The sequence below is a fragment of the Squalius cephalus genome, assembly GCF_949319135.1.
Source record: "Squalius cephalus genome assembly, chromosome: 10".
NCBI lineage: Eukaryota > Metazoa > Chordata > Actinopteri > Cypriniformes > Leuciscidae > Squalius > Squalius cephalus.
Window position 1 is genome coordinate 36,533,124 of NC_137131.1, and position 25,821 is coordinate 36,558,944.

Sequence of the window (25,821 nt, forward strand, 5' to 3'; positions counted from 1 at the left end):
GTGTGGCCCTACCTTAAGAAAAAAAACTGGTAAATCATAATTATGACATAAAAAGTCACAATTGTGACATAGAACATTGCAAATATGCTAATATCAAAATATGAAAATAAAGCTAAAATTCTGACAAAAAGTAAAAAGTATGTGAAATATGAATGACAATCTTGACTTTTTATGTCATAATTGACTTTTTATCTCATAAATTTGACTTTGAGTCAAAATTTTGACTTTTTATACACATTAGAATAAAATGCTAAAAATGATGGCATACTAAGTTATATTTAGGACATAAAAAGTCAAGCTTTTTGTCATAATTTACTTTTTATCTCTCAGTTTATATTTTGTTTCTTAGGGGCTTTCAGAATTTTCAAAGGCATTTTTTAAAAACAAATTTAAATAGAGCAAAATTCTATTCTTAGCCCCGCCCACAACATTTGAGGTCGGGAAGTTCGGTCTGGACTGGATCCGTTGTGGAACAACTATGCTCGAACTAGCGCTGTTCGGACCAATCAAATTTTCAGGGCGGGCTTTATACGATGATGGACAGATGATCAACAGTAACGTAATCATCTACGTCACCAAAGAGTGCTTGGGTTGAATTAGTTTACAACAAAGATGACTGCCGCTGGAGAATTGAGATGTGTAGATTCCGCCATCGTGTCTGTTCTGTTATAGAAGATATCGACGACAACGCATTAATTTTAAAAGAGAAACAGAGAACCGCAGTCAAGTCATTTGTCGATCGGAAAGATAAATGAAGAACATACATCACTTACTCCGTTGTTCTGATTGGTTGTAGGTCTGTCCAATTGAGTGCAGAGGCATTTTCTTTCCTGGTTCGGTTGAAACACCCCCCATAATCATAGCCCAATGGAGTAGTATCAGACTCATATTCTGACTAGAATCTGAGTATGACGACGTCAGGCTAGATACGTGCAGTCAGCCTGTCAAATCATAGATTTTTTTCAAACCTTCTGACATTGAGTCTAAAAACAGAGTTGCAGATAGGTAGTGTGAAAGTGTTTGTAATGTTTGTTTTTCTCTAACCAGTGTTTCTGTATCTTCCCTCTCTTCTGCCCTCCTTTAGTCTCCACGCACTGCTGAGGAGGCCCGTCAGATGGAGGAAATTCTGCGTTTGGAGCGAGAGATTGAGCGTCTGCAGAAGAAAAGAGAAGACGGTGTGTCTATGCTATGTGAGAGCTCGAAACAAGAACTCCGATTGCGGCGCGATGCAGAGGTCCTGCGCGAGAAGAAGAAGGCTTCCCGTGTCGCCACTGAATTCCTCGAACTACTCAACACCGGAGGTCCAGAAGTCATCCCTGGTGATCCTAAACCACCTGTCTCCAGACCAGCAGCCGCCACTGAGGAAGAGGTAGACGAAGGCTTCCACGCAGAGGAGGAGTGCATACCCCTTCCAGAGATCCCTCCTCCAGCAGAAGGTCCAGTGGATCAGGAGATCTTAGCCACTCTGCCACCTCCTCCTGCCGCTTTCGCCGAAGGCACGGTAGCTTCATCTGCACCCAATGTTCCACCTGGGGCTCCGCCCCCACCTCCTCCCCCTCCTCTTCCTCCACCTCCTCCTCCTCTCCCTGGCGAAACCAAAAAGGAAGATGGAAAGCCTGAAGAGGCTAAAACAGTTAAAGAGGAGGATGGGAAAAAGGAGGGTGAGGACGTAGACCGCACCAGCAAGCTGACCGCAGCGGAGTCTCTGCCGGACACAGAGGAACCCATCTACAGCGTCCCCGGGGACGGCGAGTCGGACTATGACCAAGACGATCTTGAGGATGGACAGAGCAGCATTGCGGCAACAGACACAGAACACGCACGCAAGTCCACCTGCACCAACGCAAGCCAGGAGTCCTACAACCGCAGCTCAGATTCAGTGAGTTTTGTAGAGAGAATATGCACACATGTTCTAAGGCAGTGGCTCTCAACATGGAAGCTGGGGCCCAAGAATTCCAGAGGTAAAACTTCGAAATAAGTCTTAAAATTATTTAGATTTAGTTATTATCATAATTTTAATTAAAACGATGAAAAACACTAAAAACAAAGACATAAAACATCACCTTTTTTTTTTTGTTTATTTATTGTTATTACAACAGAAGTACAAGAGGTAAAAATTAGCAATAGATCGGAGGGCCTTCAAATATTGTCTTGGACACAGGTGCGCTTTGGCGTCAGAAAGGTTGAGAACCACTGTATAGGACATGTAATTCCTACAGTGTCCTTCAGTGATCTTCATAATGGTAGCCCAATTGAAGGAACAGTTCACACTTCTATTCCTTTTAAGTTAGCAAGTGTTGGGTTAACATACATATATTTGAATACTCGCATACTGGAACAAATGCTGGATAAATATGTTATCTCTTATTGTGTAGTTTGCAATAAATGTCAGATTTGTGGGACAGACACATTCTTTGGGGACAGCCAAGCAGTTAAAACAAGACTAGAATCACATCGTGTATAAATGTGGTAATTGTATAGATTCTTTTCTGTCTCAGCCAAAGACTGTTTACACACCAAGACGGTACACCAGTATTGCTATGAATGTAAGAAACTGAAACATGCAAAATGGCAGCTCTATAAATACAAGTCCTGCCTTCTAAATAAAACAGCCAGTCACCAATTGGTTAAGATATAGCGTCACTGCAGTTGCTTTTAGAAGCATATCAGATATATAATGATAAATATGCTATTTAAATTTGAGTTTGGCCAGCAGTCTTGGAAAATTCAGTTTTTTTCCCTTTCAAATAGATAGAATTTGGTCTTTAATGCCTGAAATATCTGCCCGGAGACATTGCAAATATGTCCGCCAAGTGAACTGTCTTTCTTTGAAAGGAACTGTGTCTTTCTCATCCTTCTTCTGGACCAAAATACTGTCAGATTAAAAAACGAATGAGTGCAAAAATAAACTTCACACACACAGAGGTACTTTCCAGGACAATCCATATATAAGTATTTTTTTTGTTATACTACTAGTAATACTAGTTATAAAAACAATAACCCCAACAGAAAACATTCTACATTTTTACAATTAAAAAAAAAAATATTTACTTTATTTTTATATCGTTTTTACAAATGTGGATATGCCCCCAAAATAGGTTTAGTCAGATTTAGCTCACTTCTGGGTACATATTAGTCCCCAAAATATGAGTAATTAGGTTCACGCACATGCTTTCCCACTGGCTGATCATTCACTCTGTCTGTCTCTCTTTAAGTATGCTGAGAGCGATGATGAGCATGATGGGTACGTGGACACAGATGAGGAGGTATCCAACGGTAAAGTCAACATCTTGAATGGGAACGGACCTCCGTACTTCCACAGTTACCTTTACATGAAAGGTAAGAAATCAAATGATTCAATCTTTTTATACAAAATAAATTCCCTAATGCAATGCCTCAACTATTTTGACTCCAAGGCCCCCTATTATTGTCAAATACATTATAATGTAATACCATCTCACAAAAAACAGCTTAGACAATGTTGTTCTCATGTTTTTGTCTCTTCTGTCTCATCCACAGCTGGGTTGATGATCCCGTGGCGCAGGCGTTGGTGTGTTTTGAAGGACGACACCTTCATGTGGTTCCGCTCTAAACAGGAGTCGTTAAAGTCAGGCTGGCTGTACAAGAAGGGAGGCGGACTTTCCACTCTCTCTCGCAGGAACTGGAAGATGCGCTGGTTCGTTCTGCGTGACTCCAAGCTCATGTACTATGAGAATGACAGCGAGGAGAAGCTGAAAGGGACAATTGACATCCATTCAGCCAAGTAAGTTTAAGAGAAATAGGATTGTTGTGGTATCATTAGGTGTCTGTGTCAGATAGGAAAACACTTTTTGTGATAGTTGATTATCTTACATTTACATAAAATGTATGCATTTGGCAGACGCTTTTATCCAAAGCGACTTACATTGCATTTTAAGGTACACATTTACATTCTAATCATTTCTTGCTTTCCCTGGGAATCGAACCCATGAGCAACCCATTACAAGTGACACTGCTCTACTGTTTGAGCTATATGACTTACTTGACTCTTATGACTTCTTGCCATTTAGGTTTTATCAAAAGAGCCTTATAGTACAGTTCATTCAAAAACCCTAGATCCATCTGAAGTTTTATCTAGTTTTTGTTTATCTGTTTTTAGGGAGATTGTGGATAATCATGAGAAAGAGAATGCTCTGAATATTGTGACAGATGAGAGAACATACCAGGTGTTTGCCGAGTCACCAGAGGATGCCAGGTACAGTGTTCTGACAATTTTATACCCATGTGTTTTTTCGTAATTGGACCAAATTGCTCTCCCTCACTCTGCAAATTTTCTCTCTTTCTCTTAGTGGTTGGTTTACCGTGTTGAGTCGGGTCCAAAATGCCACACCAGAGCAGCTACTGGAGATGTCACATGAGCAGGCCAACCCAAAGAACGCTGTGGTCAGTGTCCTTAGACTTCATGCACTTAACCGTTAAACCACCTTTCTTTTATGACAACTGTTTTTTCTCTCTTTCTCTCAGGGCACACTGGATGTTGGATTGATTGATTCAGTTTGTGCTTCAGACAATCCTGACAGGTGAGTGTTGTCTTTGTTACAGAATGCTAGAAGATAGCAAAACTGCTGAAATTGCTTACAGCACTTAAAATTGATGTGTGTTATTTTTTCAATTTTAAAATACTTCCTCTTATCCAAGCATAACAAGCAATGGACTAATTTCACATTTCCGGCGTTCTCAGAAGCCATTATAGTTGGGTAAATTTCTATAGTGGTGAATGGAAACTACAACAAATATAATGTTTTGCATTTATATGAATTATATAAATGAGTTCAGATGCAAAAGCCTCTAAGTGCCATCTGAAATTTTCTTCTAGAATGATCATTTTTATCAAACTCGTATATTTAAGTTCAATAATTTCACTTAAATGGCAATGAAAATGACCTATTAGTTGTCTGAACTTACTGAACTTAAATATACAAGCTTGATAAAAATGATCATTCTAGAAGAAAATTTCAGATGGCACTTAGAGGCTTTTGCATCTGAACTCTTCATATTTACTCCAATAGCCAAAGTCTAAATCCACAATAGCGTTTGTTGGTCTCTTAAAAAGTTCTTTGATGGTATCAAAATATCAATATTTTAATGCTTTTGTTACGCTAGTGTCGCAGAAATGACACATTTCACCTTTAACCTTGTACAGCTAAATATCTGAAGATATACAGTATTTTTTTCATCTGGTGCTAACACAACTTCCTTCCGAATAGGCCCAATTCATTTGTGATCATCACAGCCAATCGTGTGATCCACTGTAACTCAGACCTGCCGGAGGAAATGCATCACTGGATTAGTCTCCTGCAGAAACCGAAAAGAGACTCCAAGAGTGATGGACAGGAGTTCTTGGTCAGAGGTGTGTTACTCATCTGTAACCTGAATTTAGCTACCAAATCTAAGTGTACATTTTATGTGTGGATGATTGGTGAACGTGATTTTACCAAGTACAACATGTACTTAAATCAACATCTTTGTTGATCCTGGAAGAACGTTCCAATCAACCAATCAGATTTGAGGGCCAAGTTTCAAGTTTATGTCAAGTTTTGGCTTACATGTCTTACTTTGCAAAATCTTGGTGACCGTGGTGGATTAATTATATTGGGTAGTTGGCATTAAATGTCCATGAGCCTTATTGTATAACGGACAGTGTATATTTTATTTTCTGTAACTTGTGACCATTTCTTTAAACTGTGCATGTGTGTGTCTGCGTGTCCTTTCGTGACACAGGATGGCTCCACAAGGAGATGAAGGCGGGGGCCAAAAGTTCGGCTCTTAAGCTGAAAAAGCGCTGGTTTGTCTTGACTAACAACTCGCTGGACTACTTCAAGTCGTCTGAACGTAATGCATCTAAGATGGGCACTCTTGTTCTGAACAGCCTGTGCTCTGTGGTCCAGCCTGAGGAGAAAAAGTTTAAAGAGACAGGTGAGTATAACTAGTTAAAGCCAGTTAAATGTATAATATGGAATCCTGGTGCATGTTACTTGTGTCATAATTTGAGTAAATTTTAGAGCAAAGTATGTCACACATTTGATTCACCATAGAAGCAGCAAAAAGCAAAAATAATTGTTTGAAATTATTGGGATGCATTTGCTGTATTGTTTGCAGTCTGCCATTAGTAGCAATTACAGACTTTACTTTTAAAGCTAGAAAAGGCCTTAAACCAGTGAAATCTCTAGTATTTTGTTTAAATAATTTAAATTACACTACTTTAAGATTTGTTTAATGTTTTTGAAAGAAGTATTTAATGCTCATTTAGGCTGCATTTATTTGATAGAATACAGTAAAAACAGTAATATTTTGAAATATGATTACAATGTAATATAATTATATATTTTTTATTTTAAAATGTAATTTATTCCTGTGATGCAGAGCTTATATTTCAGCAGTCATTACAGACTTCATTGTCACATGATCCTTCAGAAATCATTCTAATATCCTGATTTGATGCTCAAGAAACATTTCTGGTTAAAAACTGTCATACTGCTTAATGTTTTGTGGAAAAAAGTGTGATACTTTTTTTCAGGGTTCTTTGATGAATAGCAAGTTCAAAAGAACAGCATTGATTTGAAGTATAATTTCTTTTGTAACAATGTGAGAAAGTATTTACTGCCACTTTTACACTTGTGTGAAGTCAATTCATTTATTTTAGAAAAAAAGAAAAATAATCTTACTGACGCCAAAACGTTTGAATTGTAGAACATATAATCTTACTAATAATCCTAAATTGATGTCAAATACAAATATTGAAATTGTTGGTTATATGCCATCATTTTGCATTAGTTTTGAAGATTGAATATGAACATTTTTGAAGTTATGAATGTTTTTCTTTCTATAAACTAAGTAACAGGGTGATGCTGATGTCTGATTTCACTGCAGGTTATTGGAACATCATAGTTCATGGACGTAAACATTCATACCGTCTGTACACCAAAATGCTGAATGAGGCCATGCGCTGGGTGTCTGCCATTCAGGGCGTCATTGACAACAAGGTGCCCATTGAAACGCCCACCCAGCAACTCATTAGAGACATCAAGGTAATCGTTTTTAAAAACATAAGTTTAGTCTTTGCACTCACGGTCAGAATGAGTAAAACTGTTGTTTATTAAAAATGGGACATACATTTCTTGCCTTTTCTGACACTTGTATAGGAGAACAGTGTTAACTCTGAGGCTGTGGAACAAATGTATCGAAGGAACCCCATTCTGAGATATACTCAGCATCCCTTGCATTCACCTCTTCTGCCACTGCCCTACGGAGAGGTCAGCGAAAGCCGTGAGTACCTTTCATCAGCTGAACACACAGACAGAGACAGAAAAAGTTGATGCTGTTTATTTTTGTGCCAAGTAGCCTTTTGTTTGTATATCACACATGTCAAACTCGATACCGCTACCTCATTTCATGTGGCCCGAAAGATAATTGTATTATTCTGTGATCTTGTCGTATTTCCACCTCATTTCATGTAGCCTGCAAGTTCATTTCTGAAACGTATGAACGAAACAACTCATTTAGCACTTCAAAACCAAGTGCGTGACATGATGAACTGATAAATTCAAATCTGCTCAGCACCTGACATATATCACAACTAACATGATCATTTTAAAAGTGTTTAAATCACAAAATACATTTACTTACACATATTTGAGAATCTTAATATCATATCTTACAAAGGAAAACAAAGGAATAAAAACGTTTTAAGTGACAAGCTTAAAGGGACACTTCACCCATTTGCATTAAGCTTTGCATTGTTAGAAACCCAGTCATACTATTGAATCAATGGTCGTGCAACACTCTCTCATTTTCCCCTGAGACGGGAGAAATCTGTTATTTACCTCTTACACTTCCTCCTACAATGACGCAAAAATCGTCATTTTGCGTCATTGTAGGAGGAAGTGTTAGAGGGGGGGATTTCTGTTAAGACTACAGACACTAGTTTTTCATCTTTCCCAGGGTGAGGCGCGCTCACGCTACAGACCTATTACAGATCAGTGGGTGGGACTTCTTTACTCTCTGAAACTGAAAGCAATATCCTCCATCTTGTTTGAAGCTAAGCTAACAGGCGCTGTGGAGACAGATGTAAAGTTATGACAATAGCGGAGGAGAGTGCTCAATATGATATAGAAGAAGAGGATATCGGAAGTCTGATGCTTGAATCAGGTGTTTGTGGCTACCTTTACAAGCCGCATTATAGCGAAGAGTAGCCGAGGCAGAAGACCTGCCTGCCGCGGACGAGGAGCCCGGACTGGCTCGAGTTAGGGCGGACTGGTGGCGCCGGTGATCTCACAATGCAGCTACGAACCGCTACGAACACAGAGATAGAGTCCGTCTGCGGCAAAGAATTTCAACGATGACAATTTCTCCTGGACGAAATCTCTGAATCAGACGAGGACACGGACGTTTGTGTTGAGAACTATCCTAGTTTCGCACCGCATATGTTCTGACTGAACATCCAGGTACCATGCAATAATTCACCTTTTCGAAAGAAATACAAACGAGGAGTAATGCACTATATGAGTTCGCCAACTAACTAGACATTTTGTGTGAATGTGAAATGAATTTCAAGCTCTGGTAGTAGCTAGCCTTGTAGACGGAAGAGTGATTTCTCTTATAGGCAGATATGCGCTTTCTGGATTAGTGGGAGTGGCTTGCGGAGCTGTGCAATGTGGTGCATTGTGGGAGTTGTTGTCTTTCATACAAATGCGTTCTGAAGTTATTTTTTGTCTTTTCTCGGTCACGAAGGCACCAAATTCAAAAATTATTTTACATTTCGACTACATATATGACCCACTTTAAATAAAAAACAATGTTCAAATGGGTGAAATGACCCTTTAATCACCATGCAAATAGGAATGTGATACGTTGTATACTTCTTTCAGAGCAGTTTACTTCATAAAAACAATAGACTGTTTAAAAATTCCCATTATGAAATATATGGAATTTTTTTATTGTCATCAATCAAACCATAATGAGTTTTTATACCTACTGTACATAATATGATTAAAGAAAAGAGTCATCTTACTAACTTACTACTCTCTGCGTCTCTCTGCAGTGCAAAAGGCGAAGGGTTACGGAAGCCTGCAGGATGAGGCAGTGAAAATCTTTAACTCTCTTCAGGAGATGGAGATAGTTTCAGACCCTGTTGCCATAATTCAGGGCATCCTGCAGACCTGCCACGATCTGCGGCCACTGAGAGACGAGGTGTACTGTCAGCTGATCAAACAGACCAATCACGTGCCCCAACCCAACAGCCCCGCAAACCGTGCACACTGGCACCTGCTCACCTGCATGAGCTGCACCTTTCTGCCCAGTCGTGCCATTCTGCGTTACCTTCGATTCCACTTGAAGAGGTAACAGAGAGGCATGCTTATTAAATAGCATCTTGGAGTCTCAAAGGTCATTTGACAAACACTATGTCTTTTTTGTGAATAAACTCAGGATTAGAGAGCGCTACCCTGGCACTGAGATTGAGAAGTATGCCCACTTCATTGGTGAGTCCCTGAAGAAGACAAAGACCAGGGAGTATGTGCCCTCTCAGGAGGAGATCGCCGCCCTGCTGATCAGACAGGAAATGACAACTACTGTGTACTGCCATGGAGGAGGGTCTTGCAAGATATCCATCAACTCACACACCACAGCTGGAGAGGTGAGAGGAAGGGAGAGGTTTTTTATTATTTTAACATCTCTGCTTAGAATTGCAAAATTAAATGACACAGCATGTCCTAAGAATTAGGATGAAAGAGATCTTATTTGTGCTTGTTTGTGTGAAGGTGGTGGAGAAGCTGATTCGTGGTCTGGCGATGGAAAACAGTAGGAACATGTTCTCTTTGTTTGAACACAATAAGGTGGCGAGCCGGGCCATTGAAAGCCGCGTAATTGTGGCAGATGTGCTCGCGAAGTTTGAGAGGTAATGAAAATGTGACCGTTTTATGGTGTATTTGATGACTGACTGCAAAATGCCTGAGGCTCATCTGCACTGCTTTGCTCTTTCAGGTTGGCAGGCGGTGAGGAGGAGGAGGAGTTAGGGCCCTGGAGGCTATATTTCAAGCTTTATTGCTTTCTTGATGTGGAAAGCATGCCCAAAGAGGGAGTGGAATTTGCCTTCATGTTTGAGCAGGTGAATTGCAAAAGTACATTTTATTTTGTATACCCATTATAGAGCATTCTTTGTATTGATTCTCCTGATTTAAAGTCACCATGAAATAAAGATTGACCGTTCTTGTTTTTTTTTTATAAAATATTTCAGTATTTATTATAAATGATTTATCAGTGCACATTATGATTTTCTTAATTCATGTGCCCTTGTAATCTTTAATCGAAGTAACTTATTCTCCCACTTGCAACAAAATCTTGTCTCTTCTCTGATAACACTGATGTATGTTTGAATGTTTTTAAATTCCAGCTCACATAAGAATATCTTTATAATTGTTATCACTTTATGAGCATATTTATGAGCAAAGGTCTTAAATATATTTTAAATATATATTTCTTGGAGAAAAAAAATATAATATATAAACTCTAAGTGGTTGCTGTTGTATATTGCTTATTTTATGTATTGTCTTTTTTACCTATAGTCTGTAATGAAGTTTGATTATGATGATGATGTTGATGAATTATGTTTTGTAATTATATTTGCTAATATTATTAATTAAACATATTATAAAGCAGAACTGCCCAAAAATTATAACTTGATTGAGGGCCGTGTATCAAAGTATGTTTGATTACATTACATTACATTAACCTATATTATATAAAAATCAAATTCACTTATATTCGGTACATTTCAATGCAAAAATAAAACAAAAATGTTAAAGCAAAAAGATCATTTAGAAGTGAAGATTTGCTTCAATTGCATGTTGTGATACAGCAACTTTTTTGGTTCTAAAGTGATAGTTTTTTTTATTATTATTATTTCATTTCCGCTTATCTCTCTCTTTTTTCACCATCTCTCTTAGGCTCATGAGAGTCTCATCAGTGGTCATTTCCCAGCCCCTGAGGAAACCCTTCAGCACTTAGCAGCCCTGCGACTGCAGTACATCCATGGCGATGTGGCCCGTACGCCCTGGAGCCTGAGCAGCGTCTACCCCGTAGGACGACTTCGCACACGCATCTTCCAGTCCACTAAAGCAGGGGGTGCCGGAGTACCCGGGGCTGGTATAGCAGGGCCGGGAGCTCACACTTTGGAACGCCGGAAGACCAACTTCCTGGACGGGACGCTGAGACGCAGCTTCAAGACGGGATCGCTGAAGAAACAGCGTGTGGAGGAGGAACATATGCTGGAGATGTTTGTAAAGGAGGAGATGTCAGCCACACTGACCAGTGTGCTGGAGAAATGGAGTCGTCTACAGGGCATGCCTCAGCACCAGGCCATGCTCGGTTACATGACCATCATCAAAGAGTGGCCGGGATATGGATCTACACTGTTTGATGTGGAGGTGTGAATCATTTCTTTACGGCTCTGGGCCTGTGGTGGGGTTACAAAAATCAGTAAGGGTTCTCTGAGTACCACAGCTATAACTACCTTGTACATTGTAAGGCCACCATAGTGGTGAAGTGTAGGGTTTAGAGATAGATGTGTCCCCCAATAGTGGTCAACAAAATATTGACTACTACTTTGCTACATTATTTTAAACCTATCACACTACACTCGGAATTCAAAAGTGGTAAGTGTAAAAATACAGGAAATGCAGGATTTCAATCATGACAACTCTGAGAGTAGTTTTGGCATGCTAATGAATATAGGTAAGGCAATGTTAATGTATTTGGTCTTAGCAGACCAGACTTGCTACTGCCATTAGATACACAAACTGTGAACATGTATTATATACTGCATAAATAGACATACATAAATCCTGCAGCAGATCTAAGCAGGTGGAGCTGGGACTAGCCAGGACTAGCCAGCTGTGAACACTTAACCATACTATTTAAATGTTGAGCAAGCAATCTCATTGGCTGCCGGATCAGCACAGGCCAATCAGCTTGTGCCACTTGGTAATGGTGTGATTGCTTGCAGATTGCATGGAAGGACCTCAGCCTATGCCATCTAGAGAAACTCAATTAGAAATATAGAAATATACTCAAATTAAAAGCATCTTTTTATTTTAATCCTAAAAACTTTTAGCAAACTTTACCAGAAAAATCATGTTGAATGACCAACTTCAACAGTTAAATTTTGCATTTGAACAGCAACCAGAACTGCACTGAGCATCATAAACCGTAAGCCTAGTTAAGGTAAGGGTTTACATACTGCACGCATAATCCATCATAAGCCAAGATTCATGAAATTCAGACTGGTCTAAGCTGCTTTTTCAGCAGGGATATTTTCAGATCTTCCACTATTATGAGAGTACATTATTAATTGCATGTGTTTGTGTTTTTATATATCTGTCTGCAGTGTAAGGAGGGTGGCTTCCCTCATGACCTGTGGCTGGGCGTCAGTGCTGAAAACGTCTCTGTGTACAAACGGGGCGAACCCAAACCACTCGAAACTTTTCAGTATGAGCACATCGTTTTCTTCGGAGCACCTCAGCCCAGCACATACAAAATCATTGTTGATGAAAGGGAGATGTTCTTCGAGACGTCTCAGGTAACACGCTTCTGTGTCTCTGTTATCAGTGCAGAATGTTGTTACATTGCTTGTTTAAAAGCTTTAGGAGCATGTTAGTCTTTTGAGGATGTACACTACAGTTCAAAAGTTTGGCGTCTGTAAGATTTGTTTTTGAAAGAAGAGACCTATGCTCAGGAAGGATAAATTTTTTCAAAAATACAGTAAAAAACAGTAATATTGTGAAATAATATTACAGTTTAAAATAACTGTTTTCTATTTAAGTAAATTAGAAATTGTAATTTATTCCTGTGGTTGCAAAGCTACATTTTCAGCATCATTACTCCAGTCTTTAGTGTCACATGATCCTTCAGAAATCATTCTAATATGCTGATTTGGTGCTCAAGAAACATTTATTATTATTATAATGTTGACAACAGTTGTGCTGCTTGATATTTTTTGTGGAAACAGTGATAAGTGAAAAGAAAGTTCAAAGCAACAGCATTTATTTAAAATAGACTTAAGTAACATCATAAATGCATTTACTGATAAATGTAATGCATCCTTGTTGACTGAACCTAAAATTCTGAACGGTAGTGTATTTAGTGTGCAGGCACTAGACTGTGAAATCCTCAAGTTCTTTAAAGTGCATCTTGACCAACCTCTCTTGTCTTATGTAGATACATTTCTGTTCCCTTAAATCACAGGTTAAGTAGCCATATTGTCTTCAACAAAACTGCTAAACCAATTTTATAAACCTATATTACAACAGAAATTACACTAAATAAAATCTTTGAATCTAGGACTTCTGATTTAGTCACTATATTCCCTTTACTTGTAGTTTTTAAAGGATTTGCATGTTATTTTTAACTAGTGATTAACCAGTGTGTTTTGTTGTGTGCTTTAAGGTGGGTGAAATCACTAAGATCATGAAGGCATACATCAACATGATCGTCAAAAAGCGCTGCAGCATCATGTCCATCACCAGCAACAGCAGCGCCTGGATGAGGTGATCGACAACAGCCAGAGCTCAAAGTGTCCAGCAACACAATGTGACGAAAGTGAGGTATACTACTGACCGTTGATGAATGGTAAAAGAGAAGGAGAGCAGAGAAGAAATACTGGAATCCTGACCCGTCCTAAATACAACAGCACACATATTTATTTGGACCAATTTCACCTTTACGAAGCACAACAAAGCCTGGTAACCTGCTCAATGTTCCCACCCCTCACTGCCAGCACTCTGACTTATGAGCAAACTTATTTATTTCCTTGCTTCCTCTTCTCTTCTCCATTTTGTTCCCTTCTCTCTATCCTCAGTTTTCAGTCAGTGATGTTGTACCTATCCGCCAACCACCTACAACTCCATTTACTGGTAGTTTTAATGGGGTGTGTATATTGTGCTTGTGTTTGCACACACACACACACACACACAGGTGTATGCTTTGTGGAGCACATACATTTTGTAAAGCCATGATTGCTGGAGGCTGTTCAGAAAGCAGCCAGGAGAAAGCTATGCGTTAACATTCCCATTGAGCTCAATGGCAGCTGCTAGGCTGGTGCAGGACCCCCCCAGAAATACGCGATTTGGTTTCTGCCATCTTTGCTCATGGCCGCTCAGTTTCAGCTTTTTTGAGCCATAAATGCCACGTGACATCACTCTCTGGAGCCGCAGGAAAATGATGGTGCCAGAAGGAACATGCACAGTCGCTTCAAAAATATTAGTCACTGATAAAACATCTACTATATTATAATGAAATTTGTGCTATTTATATGTTGATTCCAAAAATGTGTAGTTATGACCAGCAGGGGCCACCTGGAGTCAGTCAGCCAATGAGATCGCAGTATATCTGGGGCCGGCAGTATGTTGATATCAGCAGTGTGACTGTTCACACATCAACTCATATTTCACACATCAGTGCAACAAACGTCCTATTTTTTTTAAAATGCCAGAGTCTATAAATACATATGCTAAAGTGTTACATTTGATACTGTCTAAAATTATTTGTATTTACAGTAATTGCAGTGTTTCATTATTTTGCCAGTTATACAAAGCTTGTGTAACTTTAACTGTACCAATGCACAAAAGCATTGAGACCAGTTTGGTGATTGCGAGTGTTCAACAAAAAAGTGTGCAGGTCCTAGGCATCTCTATTTGCTATTACAGACCAGATAATGGTTATTAAGTATTATGCTAGTAGAACCAGGTCTGCCCAATGCAAGCAATGAGAAGAGGCCCTGTCAAGTATTAAGCTACAGCTGTCTAGATTCAATAAGCATGTATTTGTACTGTTTCAATGCGTATACGCAACATTACACTTATCCAATGATTCTTTTAGAGCCTGTTCCACTAAGACATTTTTTACAGTATTGATGCAAAAATGCTGAGCCCACTTTAAGCCTATATTTTCAGAATGCAAAGCTAGATATCTTATTTACATACACTAATATTCATAAGTTTGGGGTCAGTAATATACACTGTCTGGCCGAAAAAGTCACTGTTTGGATTTAAATAGGCAAATGCTTAAGAGTTTTTAAGTGATTGGATCATTATTGCAGTGATTATTTTGTTTCTAGCATGTAATATGTTTGGCTACAGTTCTTCTAACCCTAATTGATGGAGTGTGTAGCTTTTCATTTTCATTCAACATCTATGAAGACATGCACATCATGGCCATATTCCAGGATGACAATGTCAAGATTCATCAGGCTCTTGTGAAGAATGGTTGGGAGGGAGCATGAGTCATTTTCACACATGAATTGGCACCTCTGAGTAAAGACCTTAAATTCACTGAAAGTCTTTGGGATGTGCTGGAGAAGACTTTAAAGAGTGCTGGACTCTTGCATTGTCAATACAAGATCTTGACCAAAAATATATGCGCCTCTTGATGGAAATATCACAACATTTATTTCCATCGGGAGGTGCATCAATTTTTGGTGCACCTCTGCAATAATGATTAGATTATTGACTCTTAAGCATTTGCCTATTTAAATCCAAACAGCAACTTTTTTTGGCCGGGCAATATATATATATATATATATATATTTGAAAGAAATTAATTATTCTATTTAGATGCATTAAATTGAACAAAAAGTGACAGTAAAGTAATTTAAAGTGTTAAAAAAATTGGTTCTTTTGAACTTTCTCCATCAAAGAATCCGTAATTGTTTTTTATAATGAATAAATATTTTATTCCACAAAAATATTAAGCGGCATAACTGTTTTAGACATTGATAATAATAAGTGTACCGACTCCAAACTTTTGAGCAGTATATATAGTCCTTGCAATAGAATATGTGTCATCATATTTGACTGCACAGAAAAACCAGCACAAAATGAGTCAAGCGGGTCTTTGAATCCTACAAATGTGCATATAAATAATTTTAGGATGTACATAGTGTGCAGGTATTGATATTACACCCATTTACTGGACTGTAAAATCCTCATGATCTTTAAAGTGCATCTTGACCATCTCGTAGATGCATATGTTCCCTTAAATCACAGGTGAAGTGACCATCTTGTCTTTACAAGAACTGCCTGAGTCAGCCTGACAAATGACCCTAAACATCTCATTTCACAACAGACATTAAGACACATTCTTGAAGATCTTTGCTCTGATCACAATTTTTATTTTGCTTTCTGGCATTTTATCATGGCCAAAGCAGCCTTTTTTTGTGTTTCATGTCATGATGGAGCTCTGCTGGCATTCTTAGCAAGGTTTCATTCCAGAGAGATGACAGACAAAAGACATAACAGAGGACCACAGCACAAAAAGGGCATCGTCATCATCCTCTGGCTCTCGATCAACACAGAATGAGTCTGAGTATGCCTGTTGTTTTTCTTTTTATGTGAGTGTAATCCTGAAGTAAACTGCGACAGTACCCGTGTAATTTTGCTGTTTGATATGCAACTATATTTGTCAGTGTAATGCAAGTTCTTTTGTGAATGTGTGTACTGTATGTCTGAATTTAACCATGAATTGAAACCAGGATAATGATAATGGAATATGTATGATGAAGATATTTAGGGAGCTATGTGTATGGGTATTTCTATTACAATATTGTTATGTTATATTTAAGAACCCGAATGGGAAGGGGCGGGTGAGGGTTTGCTGTATTTATCTGTTATGATAGTGTTATAGTGATAATTGGAGAAATGAAGGTGCAGGGGTCTCCCTTTCATGCTGATCTTTCTAGAACCATTACAGCGGATCAGCATTAAAGGGCAGCTTCTGCAGACACTGTTGAATTGTGTGAGCACTGTGAAGAAATGGATAGAAGACGTGACTTGACATGAATAAGTGGAAAAGATTTGAATTTCTTGTGACAGTGTGTTGGTGCACCCAGCTAACAAAAATATGTTCTAAGAACGTTTTGCTAACGTTCCCGTTAAGTTATGAAGACCTTATGTATAGAGAAAACATTAAGGGAATGTTTTCTATGTTTTCCTTACCATTATGCAAGTATTATGGGAACATTAATTAAGTAGGTTAACGTTTAAAAAAAAAAAAATGTTTCAGAAAACCGTTCCATGAATGATGTTTAAAATGTCATAATAGCGTTATTAAAGACCAAATAACTTAAAGACCATTCTATTAACACTTCTGAAAAAACTTTTGTTCATAACTTTGAGAGAACCTTGCCAGAACGTTCCCTGTTAACTGGGCATTGTGTGTTGAAGTAGTTGTGTGCTAAGAGGAGGTGGTGTTTCAAATTCAAAGCATCCGAGAAGACTCAGGTGCTCCCTTACACTCTGCCTCATACACACATAATCATAGACATACTATGCCCACACACAAAGATCAACATTACACACGCACACAAACATAGCACGGTTGGTTCTGTCTCTCTCACACGCATTTACACTGGGGTCCTTGCTCAGCTGCAGGCAGCCAGTACAAGGCCTGAATGTAATTTCCTCATTGCCATTGTTATAATATTATAAATGATAGCTTTCTCGAAAAAAATAATAATAATAGTGCTTGTTAAAATATTGAGAGAGAAAAAAAATCTTTTGTAACTGGCTTTACAAAATGCTTTAATAAATTATTGTAATTTATCGCAAGTTGTGGTTTCATTTGTATATTTGTGGTGTTTTATGTATCATCCACCAGAGGGTGCCAAAACATCTGGTTACGCTTTATATTAAAGGTATATTAAAGTTCACCCAAAAATAAAAATGTTGTCATCATTTACTCACCTTCAAGTTGTTCCAAACCTGTATTAGCATAATAATAACCTGTATTCTCTCTTCAATTAAACACAAAATAATATATTTTAAAGAATGCTGGTAACCAGACAGTTGATGGATCCCATTGACTTCCATAGTATTTTTTCCATAGACTGCAAAAAATATGGAAGTCAATGGCTACTGTCTGTTGATTACCAACCTTCTTTAAAATATCTTCTTTTGTGTTCAACAGAATAAATAAACTCATACATGTTTAGAACAACAAGAAAAATGCTTAGCAACAGATCGTTAATACATGTACAAATAATCAAAATAATTCCAATTATTATATTACTTTTAATTTATATGTTGACGTTATTCTTTATTGAATATTTAAGGATATTTTTCTAAAAGTAACATGATACACATAGGCTATTATACGTAGCATACCAGCACAGAGTAATTTCTTGTTGTATACATACATGCATACAAAAATAAAAAAGAGAGAGATTATGGAAGGAAACGTAGGCTCAGTCTATTAATTTTTAATTATAATTATTAGAATTATTTAAAACCTTTCACCGTTTTCAGACTAGGGGATTAAATATGCAAATTTTGCGATAGCCGAGTCTTAACAATCATGAGCAAGAATTTCCCCATTGGAAGATTACAGTGCGACGTCATGTACTACTTAATATTCCTACGTCAAGCCACCGTCATTGGAACATTACCAAGCAGCTTTTGTGTTGTGTACTTAATATTAATTAAACACGCCTTCGCCGAGGTAGGTATTGTAATTTAACCTCCTAAAGGCTGTTTTGCGAGGTGAAAGGGAAACAAAACCTGTTCCACGGTTTCGGATGAAGTGTGAAGCTGAGGATTTAAAGGGAGATATTTGCAGGCAAAAATATATATATATATTACAAACAAAACAGAGGAGTCCATTTTATTGAAGTATTCGTTCATTTAAAGAAGAAAACATGAATTGTATTCCTCTCGTCCTGCTTCTCTTTGGTTTGAGTTCTACACTGGCACAGACTAACGTTACACTACCAGCAGAAAATGCAACTCAATCTTCAACTTTTACACAAACTTCAACTACACAAACTTCAACAACACAGACTACGACTCAATCTACAAGTACAGCTACAACGACTACACCACCACCACCACCACCACGTCCAAGTAAGGCAAACAGACATTTGTTACTATGTCTTTACTATTATCTAAATTTTGATTGAATTTTTTTTTGTTTTTTTTGTTACTGTTATAGATCCTCTAGTTTTACTGTTGTTGAATTTACAAAGAAATAAAATTAAAACCTATGTCCTGTGATTACAATAACCAGAATAAATCATTACTATAATTTTTTTTACTATTTAGAACGCAACGGGCAAAAAAAATATTACAAATTTGCATGTTTGTGGCCATATATAAGCTGTTTAAACCTTTAATTCCCCTGGAAGACCAATATGTCGTACTAGTAAATAACTGCCTTGTTCTGATTTCCCATGCTGCTTTTGGTCTGTTTCATAACTACGGATGGCCAAGGCAACCACTGTCTCATAGGGTCTAATTGTTGCCTAATGTATTGAGTCAGACTCATTTCTGCATTAACTAACGTGTTCTCTCTCACACTTCTCACTTTTTCTAGGTTGTGAGAGCAAGAATGGTACAAGCTGTGATGAATGCTTGGCAGATGTGAATGTGAGTTTGGATAACATGTTGTCTCTCTCTCTCTATGATATTATTGTCCTAATATATATTTACTTATTTATTTATTATACATATTTTTGCCTGTCACTGGTGCACAAAGCAGACTGGCCTGTTTTATTCACTCAGTGTTCACTGTCTACTTACAACACAAACATATGGGTGAGTGTAAACATGTTACAGTAGGAAGGAGGGAGATTTGACCTGTATAAATGTAAACATAAGATGAGAAAGAGAATATAAGAGTGACAAGGAAATAATGAACGCAGCGAGCAGCTGGATTGCTGGATTTTTACACTTATCAGAGTATCACTTACCTCACCTGTGGAACAGGTTTGGTCTGTTCTGGATGTTTACAGCTTTATACTCCTAGAGCTCAGAGTCACTTGAGAGATCCTGTGCACTTCCTTTTCCAAAGTCAGTCAAGTATTTTACAAAGGCCACCTGTGTTCAGGTCAGCCGCTTATTTAGTGGTGTTTGCTAATCCCTAGCATACAAAAATATGTCCTAAGAATGTTTGGGTAACGTTCCCATTAAGTTCTCTGAATGTTCAAAACATCCAGATTTTCCTAGTTCATTATGAAATCATTACATTTTATCATTCTGCAAACATTTTGGGAACATTAGTTTTGAATGTTCTCTGAAGTAAATGTTAGATAAATGTCCAACTAAATAATGTTTTTGTGGTAATGTTTTGAGAACATTATTACACACCAGATAACTTTTATTAATCCTCTATTAACGTTACTGGAAGAACGTTTGTTCATAACCAACCTTGCCAGAATGTTATCATGGCGCTATTAGGTCCATTTGATTGAAAGGCATTTGAATTGTTAGTGTCTTTTTTTAGCTGTAGATTTCAGGATGTCTGACGCTGACATTCCATATTTATTCAGCAAACCTTTGACACGCTTCACTCTTCAAAGCTTTATAGGCTTCAGACACGCACACACTGCTGTTCTTCTCACAGTTCCTGACATGTGCATCAGTATCAACATTCCCATCAACGTCAATGCTGATGTCATTGCCATCATCAGCTGCATTGTTGCTGTGATATCTGCAACCCTCAATTCAGGGAACAAAATATATTAAGTTACTTAGGATGAATGCATATAACAATATTAGTTTTCAATCTATTTTTTCAGTGTCTGTGGTGCATCCCAACTAAAAAGTGTATAACATACCCAGCCAAAACCATCCTGCCCCCGCATTCCCTCTGCCCACTGAATGATGCTCGATGGGGCCTTTGCACAAGTAAGGAATGCTCATTTAATTTCTTGAAAAACCTGCTCAAGTACCTACATAAATATGGAGTGGTGCAGGGATGACATCAAAAAAGAAACCCGGAAGACTAATTTGCCACTGGTTCCCTCAAAATTTTCCTATGGGTTTGCATAATGGGGTTTTTCAGTTTATGAGTGAGTTTATGAGTTTATGAGTTTATGGGTCTGTAGTAAACATAACTTGACTATACTTGAATGTTTTGCTCTACAACCCAAATTACACACACCCATGTCGAAAACAAAGCTGTTATTTATTTATTTTTAAATGTGTGTTTCTATTAGTGGTGGGCCGTTATCGGCGTTAACGTGCTGCGTTAATGTGAGACTCTTATCGGGCGATAAAAAAAAATATCGCCGTTAAGGGAGCTGGGTCACTAAGCAAGCTATGATGACTTTCACCTTGATATTTTAGCGCGGATTCGGTTCGGTGTTCGGTACGCATTTTCAAACCGAACGGTTCGTTGGACCATTTTTCCTGCCGACCAAAATTTCGTTATTTCAAATGTAGGCGGGTCGCGCGTAGCAAGCGCGCTCATAATGTAAGTCATGGTGGTACTTTTTGTACCAATTTTTTTTTTTTTTTTTTTTTCGAATACAATGTATGTTGGCTCCACATACACGGTAATGTTTATTCTGTGCAGGCGTTTCTCAGAGACGCTGGCGCGACCACAACATTGTCCGACATCAAATGGCAAACGTAATGCAAGCGGAACGAAACTGAGCTACTCGTTATTGTGTGGTTGACAGACCGTTTATCAGTTTGGACCAAAGCAGCGCGAGCCGATCTTGATCAAGAGATCCAGTAAATAAATCATTTGAATTCGCTACTTAAGTAATAACATCGCTGCGAGATCTAGTGAGAAACATTCACATTTCTCCGTTATTAACGGATCAAACAGCGCGTAAACCAGGAAGAAACATTGTGCCATGAATGAACTATCCAGTGTCCACAGATCTGCAACATTCGCCATGGATTTACTGTAGTAACACTAACTGCAACCATGGAAGTTTGGCAGGAATGGTAGGCTATAATGCTTTCAAGTAACATTACGTTGGTTTTATTTTGACATTATGAATAAATATTATTCTGCTACTACTACTACTACAATATTCGGCTACATTTCATTTTTTCCAAGGAGCTGTTTTGTTTTATATGCTCATCAAAGTAAAAAAAAAAATCATACTTTATTATGTTAGTTTTAATTAAAAAAAAAAAAATCTCTGGCATTTCTTCACAAATTCTTTTAAATGTCACTTTGTATTTAAGAAACAACTTTAGTCATTATTTGGGTAGCACACACATATTCTGAATGCCTTCGGCAGAATTCAGATGAGCCATTTTAATCTAGATTAATTCCAAGATTACAGTGAGATTAATCTAGATTAAAAAAAAATTAATCTATGCCCACCACTAATTTCTATTAAGTAACTAGATAAGAACATTTGGGGTGTGTGTGTGTAATTTACATTGTAGAGCAAAGTTAAATGATTGCCGGTTATTTAATATTGGATCTTTTGATAAATAGCATAATTTATATATGTCTAGATAACTGATTTATTCTCAGGTGAGAATGTGGATCTTATCGATTAGAAATAGCCCAAAACATACTGTAGATGAAAATAAATGTGTGGCCATTTAAATCACAAAACAACTTTCAAGACATCTTTCTAATTCAGATAATCATTTTTTTAGAAGTCTAATACTTAAATTTATCTTACAAATTATTTAAGTTTTTAGTTTAAAATAAATATTTGGATTTAGCAGAATTTCAGTTGCAGCCATAATTATTATTCTTAATATTAACATATTTTAATGCATGTGTTTTTATTGATGTCTAATAATCATTTTTGTTTAGTTTTTGTGTCAAAAAACTGAAATAAAACAATACTTAAAAACGTTTATGCATATTGGTAATCAGGCACTTAAACATAATTAAAAATAGTAGCAGTCATAAACAAACAATATCAGGAGGATATCTCTAGTCCTTTCTCTAGCCCAAATTACAAATTCATCACAACGATGTTATCATGTTATAAGAATCACCTTCAGAGATCATTTTTTGACACTTTCTATGACTTTCTGTTTTTTTGTGAATTCAGTAAACTTCCAGATTTTGATCATTACATTGTCAGTGGCTGGAGCGCTCCTCATCATTGGTTTTTTGGTGTGTATATTCTGTTGCTGCAAGTGCGAGAACGCTGGGTAAGTCTGAATATACGAGATGTGTTTGACCTATTGTATGTCACATGGCCTTTTATAACATTGTTGAGTCGCACCCTCCATTTTGCTGTCTTAAATACTATGGGGAGTTGATGTCACCTGCCTCAGGCTGTAATTACATTTACTAGCATAAATGAGAATATTGATCTGCATCTCTGTGAAATGGTAAAATAGCAGAGAACTAAGACACCTCTGGATCATATAAATAGGGCTCAACAACCTGGGAAAATTTGTCTTTCACAGATCTGGTCGATTTGATAACAAGATGAACCGGAAGTTAGACAAGACGAAAACGAAACAAGAGCAGAGGTAAGAGATTAAAATTTTAATATTCAAAAAAGAGAAGACAGTAAGAGATTCAAGATATTATATAAAACCAGTTTAAAGGGGGAAAATTGACATTTTCATTAAGTACCACTACCGTTATCAAATGTCTGCTTTCTATATTCGTGCATATACCGAGACCACTGCAAAATGTGCAGTTTCTCTGGATTTACTATTTATGTGCTGCATGTGTTTGAGAAAAAATGTTTTGAGACCTCGATTATGCAAAGAAAACAAGTTTATATTCATTTTTAAACAACATGATACTAATGTTTTGTCTTTAGTACAGAAATAATGTTTTGGCGGAATAACCCGAATTTCTTAACTCTTCTGAAGTTAAAACATTACTATCGTGATTAATATTAAACATTATATTATTTTTTTGTTTTATTTTGACCAGTTATCATTTTCTGCAAATAAATGCTCTAAATGACAATGTTTTTACTTGAAATGTGGAAGAAATGTTGTCAGTAGTTAATAGAAAAAAAACACATACATATAAATAATAAATCCAGAGAAACTGCTAATTTTACAGTGGTTTTATTTCCAGAGCTGTATATGCACATACAGATTCATTATGGGTAGTGTACCAACCTCGGATTTTTCAAGGCAGACAAAAGATAATGTTATGAGGAACTTAGATGTAACAAAAGATGTCCTATGAGAAACCTGTTTTACAGCTGTAACGGCCACTGATTGTCAACATACCTTTAGGGTGTGTGTGTGTGATTTCACAAGGAATTTATGTTCTTGTGTTTTTCTGCCACAGAAAAGCTGAGATGAAGATTAGACACGATGAGATCCGTCAAAAATATGGTGAGTCGACAATTCCGTCATCTCAGAAACTGCATAAACAAGTGAATTTGAACAGGTCATTATGCTGGCAGTGCATGAAAAATAAATCAAAACTGTCAATCATTGTAAAGGTGAGCAGCATATGACAGTGTTTTAAAAATAGGTTTAGCCTTGTGTTTTGTAACGTTTTTAAAAAAAGCTGCAAGTTTTTAAAATATACTGTATTTGCTATGACTAGTCAAATATTCATGTTTTTATGAAGTTGTGCTCCCTCTAGTGGTGATGTGTTTCTGCAGTAAACGCGCTCTGACACGAATGTATATGTGTACATTGAGTTAATTTTTATGTTTTATAACGATATTTAACATTAGGCTTTGCCCAATGGCCTTTATTTTGAGAATAAATATGTTGCTGTATATTTGATTAATATATGTAATTTTATCTTTTGTATTTCTTTCTGTCTCTCTCTGTATCAGGTCTCAGCAGGGCAAGTCCTTATGCCAGATTTGAAAATCCCAACTAAAATGATGGGTGCATTATTTTATAGATGAACACTTGATGAATCCACTGTTTATGCCAACATTATTAAAATGGATGAATGGAAGAATGAGATTCCACTGTGCTCAAAATGATGAATTCAACCAGTCCATTTATGTTCATTTATTTTATTTAACAATCTCCTGTGATATATAATGTTTAAAATTGTGTTTTTCCACTCATTTATTAAAACAGTCTTTTAAGTATTATTTTATAAGTACAAATGTTCATTTGTTTATTTCTGTTCTTGTCAGATTCTGTTAGATCAAAAACGTTGACACAGAACACATTGCATAAGCACTGAATGGGTCAGGACTTTGCATATCATATCATTCTCATACTGATTAGGCTGTTCAGTGACTGTTAAAAAACTGCCCATCATAATATGCAAGTAATTGCAAATTTACCCTGTAAAGGATTAAATGAAACCTAATTCTTAGGCTATTCTTTGTAAATGTACCTCAATATATGAAGTCAAATAAACTCTATTCTGCATAACCTAATAGACTTTTTTAGGTTACTTGATAAATGCCTGCTGATGTAATGTATTGATTTATTGAATAAAATAATGAATAAATAATTAAAATTTGCTTGCTTGTTTTGCCTTAAATCTAATAGAATTCTTTTCTTTCTTTTTTTTTTTTTCAACAAATGGTAAATGTTGAGGTGTTAAATGTTCAAATGTTGATTATCTACCTTGGGATATGAACTGTATTTTATTATTATTATTATTTAATTCACTTTCTATGGGGTCTGCAAAACCTTTACCAAAACTTGTAAAATGTGTAAATATAGTTCTAACATAGTATAGTTTTAATCAATGCACAATACATACACATCATAGTCAATACAATTTGACAAAATCTATAAAAATACAATATATTTAAAAAACCCAATTTGGAATATAAAAACTACACATAATTGGGTATCAGGGCTGCAAATTGTCTCTTAGTAGGGGGTGGGGCAAGTTTGTAGTCATTGATAAACATAATCTATTGTTGGTAACAGATTTGAAGGTTGATATTGATGCGTACAATCACCACCAAAATGTGTGTAAAAATGTTTTTGAGTTGGATTCAGCAAAATCTTAAGTTTCTGACTTTTCTGTGACTGCATACTAATAAAACATACATTATACACAAAGGACAAGCACATTTAGGCCGAGCCAACATTTTGACACGTGACCAGAGAATTCTAGTGTAATATC

The 25,821-nt window shown here is 37.0% G+C and overlaps 2 protein-coding genes across 2 annotated transcripts in view; both read left to right on the forward strand.

Annotated features, from left to right (window-relative positions):
• myo10l1 (myosin X, like 1) overlaps positions 1 to 15,326 on the forward strand; it is a 68,711-nt gene extending 53,385 nt beyond the window's left edge. Inside the window, exons 22-38 of the mRNA XM_079884427.1 lie at positions 1,085 to 1,879; positions 3,216 to 3,339; positions 3,520 to 3,763; positions 4,139 to 4,234; positions 4,329 to 4,422; positions 4,504 to 4,559; positions 5,247 to 5,389; positions 5,761 to 5,955; positions 6,910 to 7,067; positions 7,182 to 7,305; positions 9,080 to 9,377; positions 9,466 to 9,673; positions 9,798 to 9,934; positions 10,021 to 10,144; positions 10,983 to 11,462; positions 12,422 to 12,613; positions 13,480 to 15,326. Coding sequence (XP_079740553.1) covers positions 1,085 to 1,879; positions 3,216 to 3,339; positions 3,520 to 3,763; positions 4,139 to 4,234; positions 4,329 to 4,422; positions 4,504 to 4,559; positions 5,247 to 5,389; positions 5,761 to 5,955; positions 6,910 to 7,067; positions 7,182 to 7,305; positions 9,080 to 9,377; positions 9,466 to 9,673; positions 9,798 to 9,934; positions 10,021 to 10,144; positions 10,983 to 11,462; positions 12,422 to 12,613; positions 13,480 to 13,584 — 3,573 coding nt within the window. The 3' untranslated portion in view covers positions 13,585 to 15,326. The remainder of the gene's footprint in view (positions 1 to 1,084; positions 1,880 to 3,215; positions 3,340 to 3,519; positions 3,764 to 4,138; positions 4,235 to 4,328; positions 4,423 to 4,503; positions 4,560 to 5,246; positions 5,390 to 5,760; positions 5,956 to 6,909; positions 7,068 to 7,181; positions 7,306 to 9,079; positions 9,378 to 9,465; positions 9,674 to 9,797; positions 9,935 to 10,020; positions 10,145 to 10,982; positions 11,463 to 12,421; positions 12,614 to 13,479) is intronic.
• A 3,201-nt stretch (positions 15,327 to 18,527) lies between these two features.
• On the forward strand, positions 18,528 to 25,221 carry pttg1ipa (PTTG1 interacting protein a). Its single transcript, XM_079883575.1, has 7 exons — positions 18,528 to 18,926; positions 19,396 to 19,448; positions 20,600 to 20,708; positions 22,838 to 22,940; positions 23,202 to 23,267; positions 24,052 to 24,098; positions 24,554 to 25,221. The coding sequence occupies exons 1-7, from the start codon at positions 18,722 to 18,724 to the stop codon at positions 24,598 to 24,600; spliced, it is 630 nt and encodes a 209-aa protein (XP_079739701.1). The 5' UTR covers positions 18,528 to 18,721; the 3' UTR covers positions 24,601 to 25,221.
• The last annotated feature ends 600 nt before the right edge of the window (positions 25,222 to 25,821 follow it).

Coding starts and splice junctions, on each gene's coding strand:
- pttg1ipa (XM_079883575.1), top strand. CDS start 18,722: ATGAATTGTATTCCTCTCGTCCTGCTTCTCTTTGGTTTGAGTTCTACA. Junction 23,268..24,051: donor AAAACGAAACAAGAGCAGAG/GTAAGAGATTAA, acceptor TTTCTGCCACAG/AAAAGCTGAGATGAAGATTA. Junction 24,099..24,553: donor TGAGATCCGTCAAAAATATG/GTGAGTCGACAA, acceptor TCTCTGTATCAG/GTCTCAGCAGGGCAAGTCCT.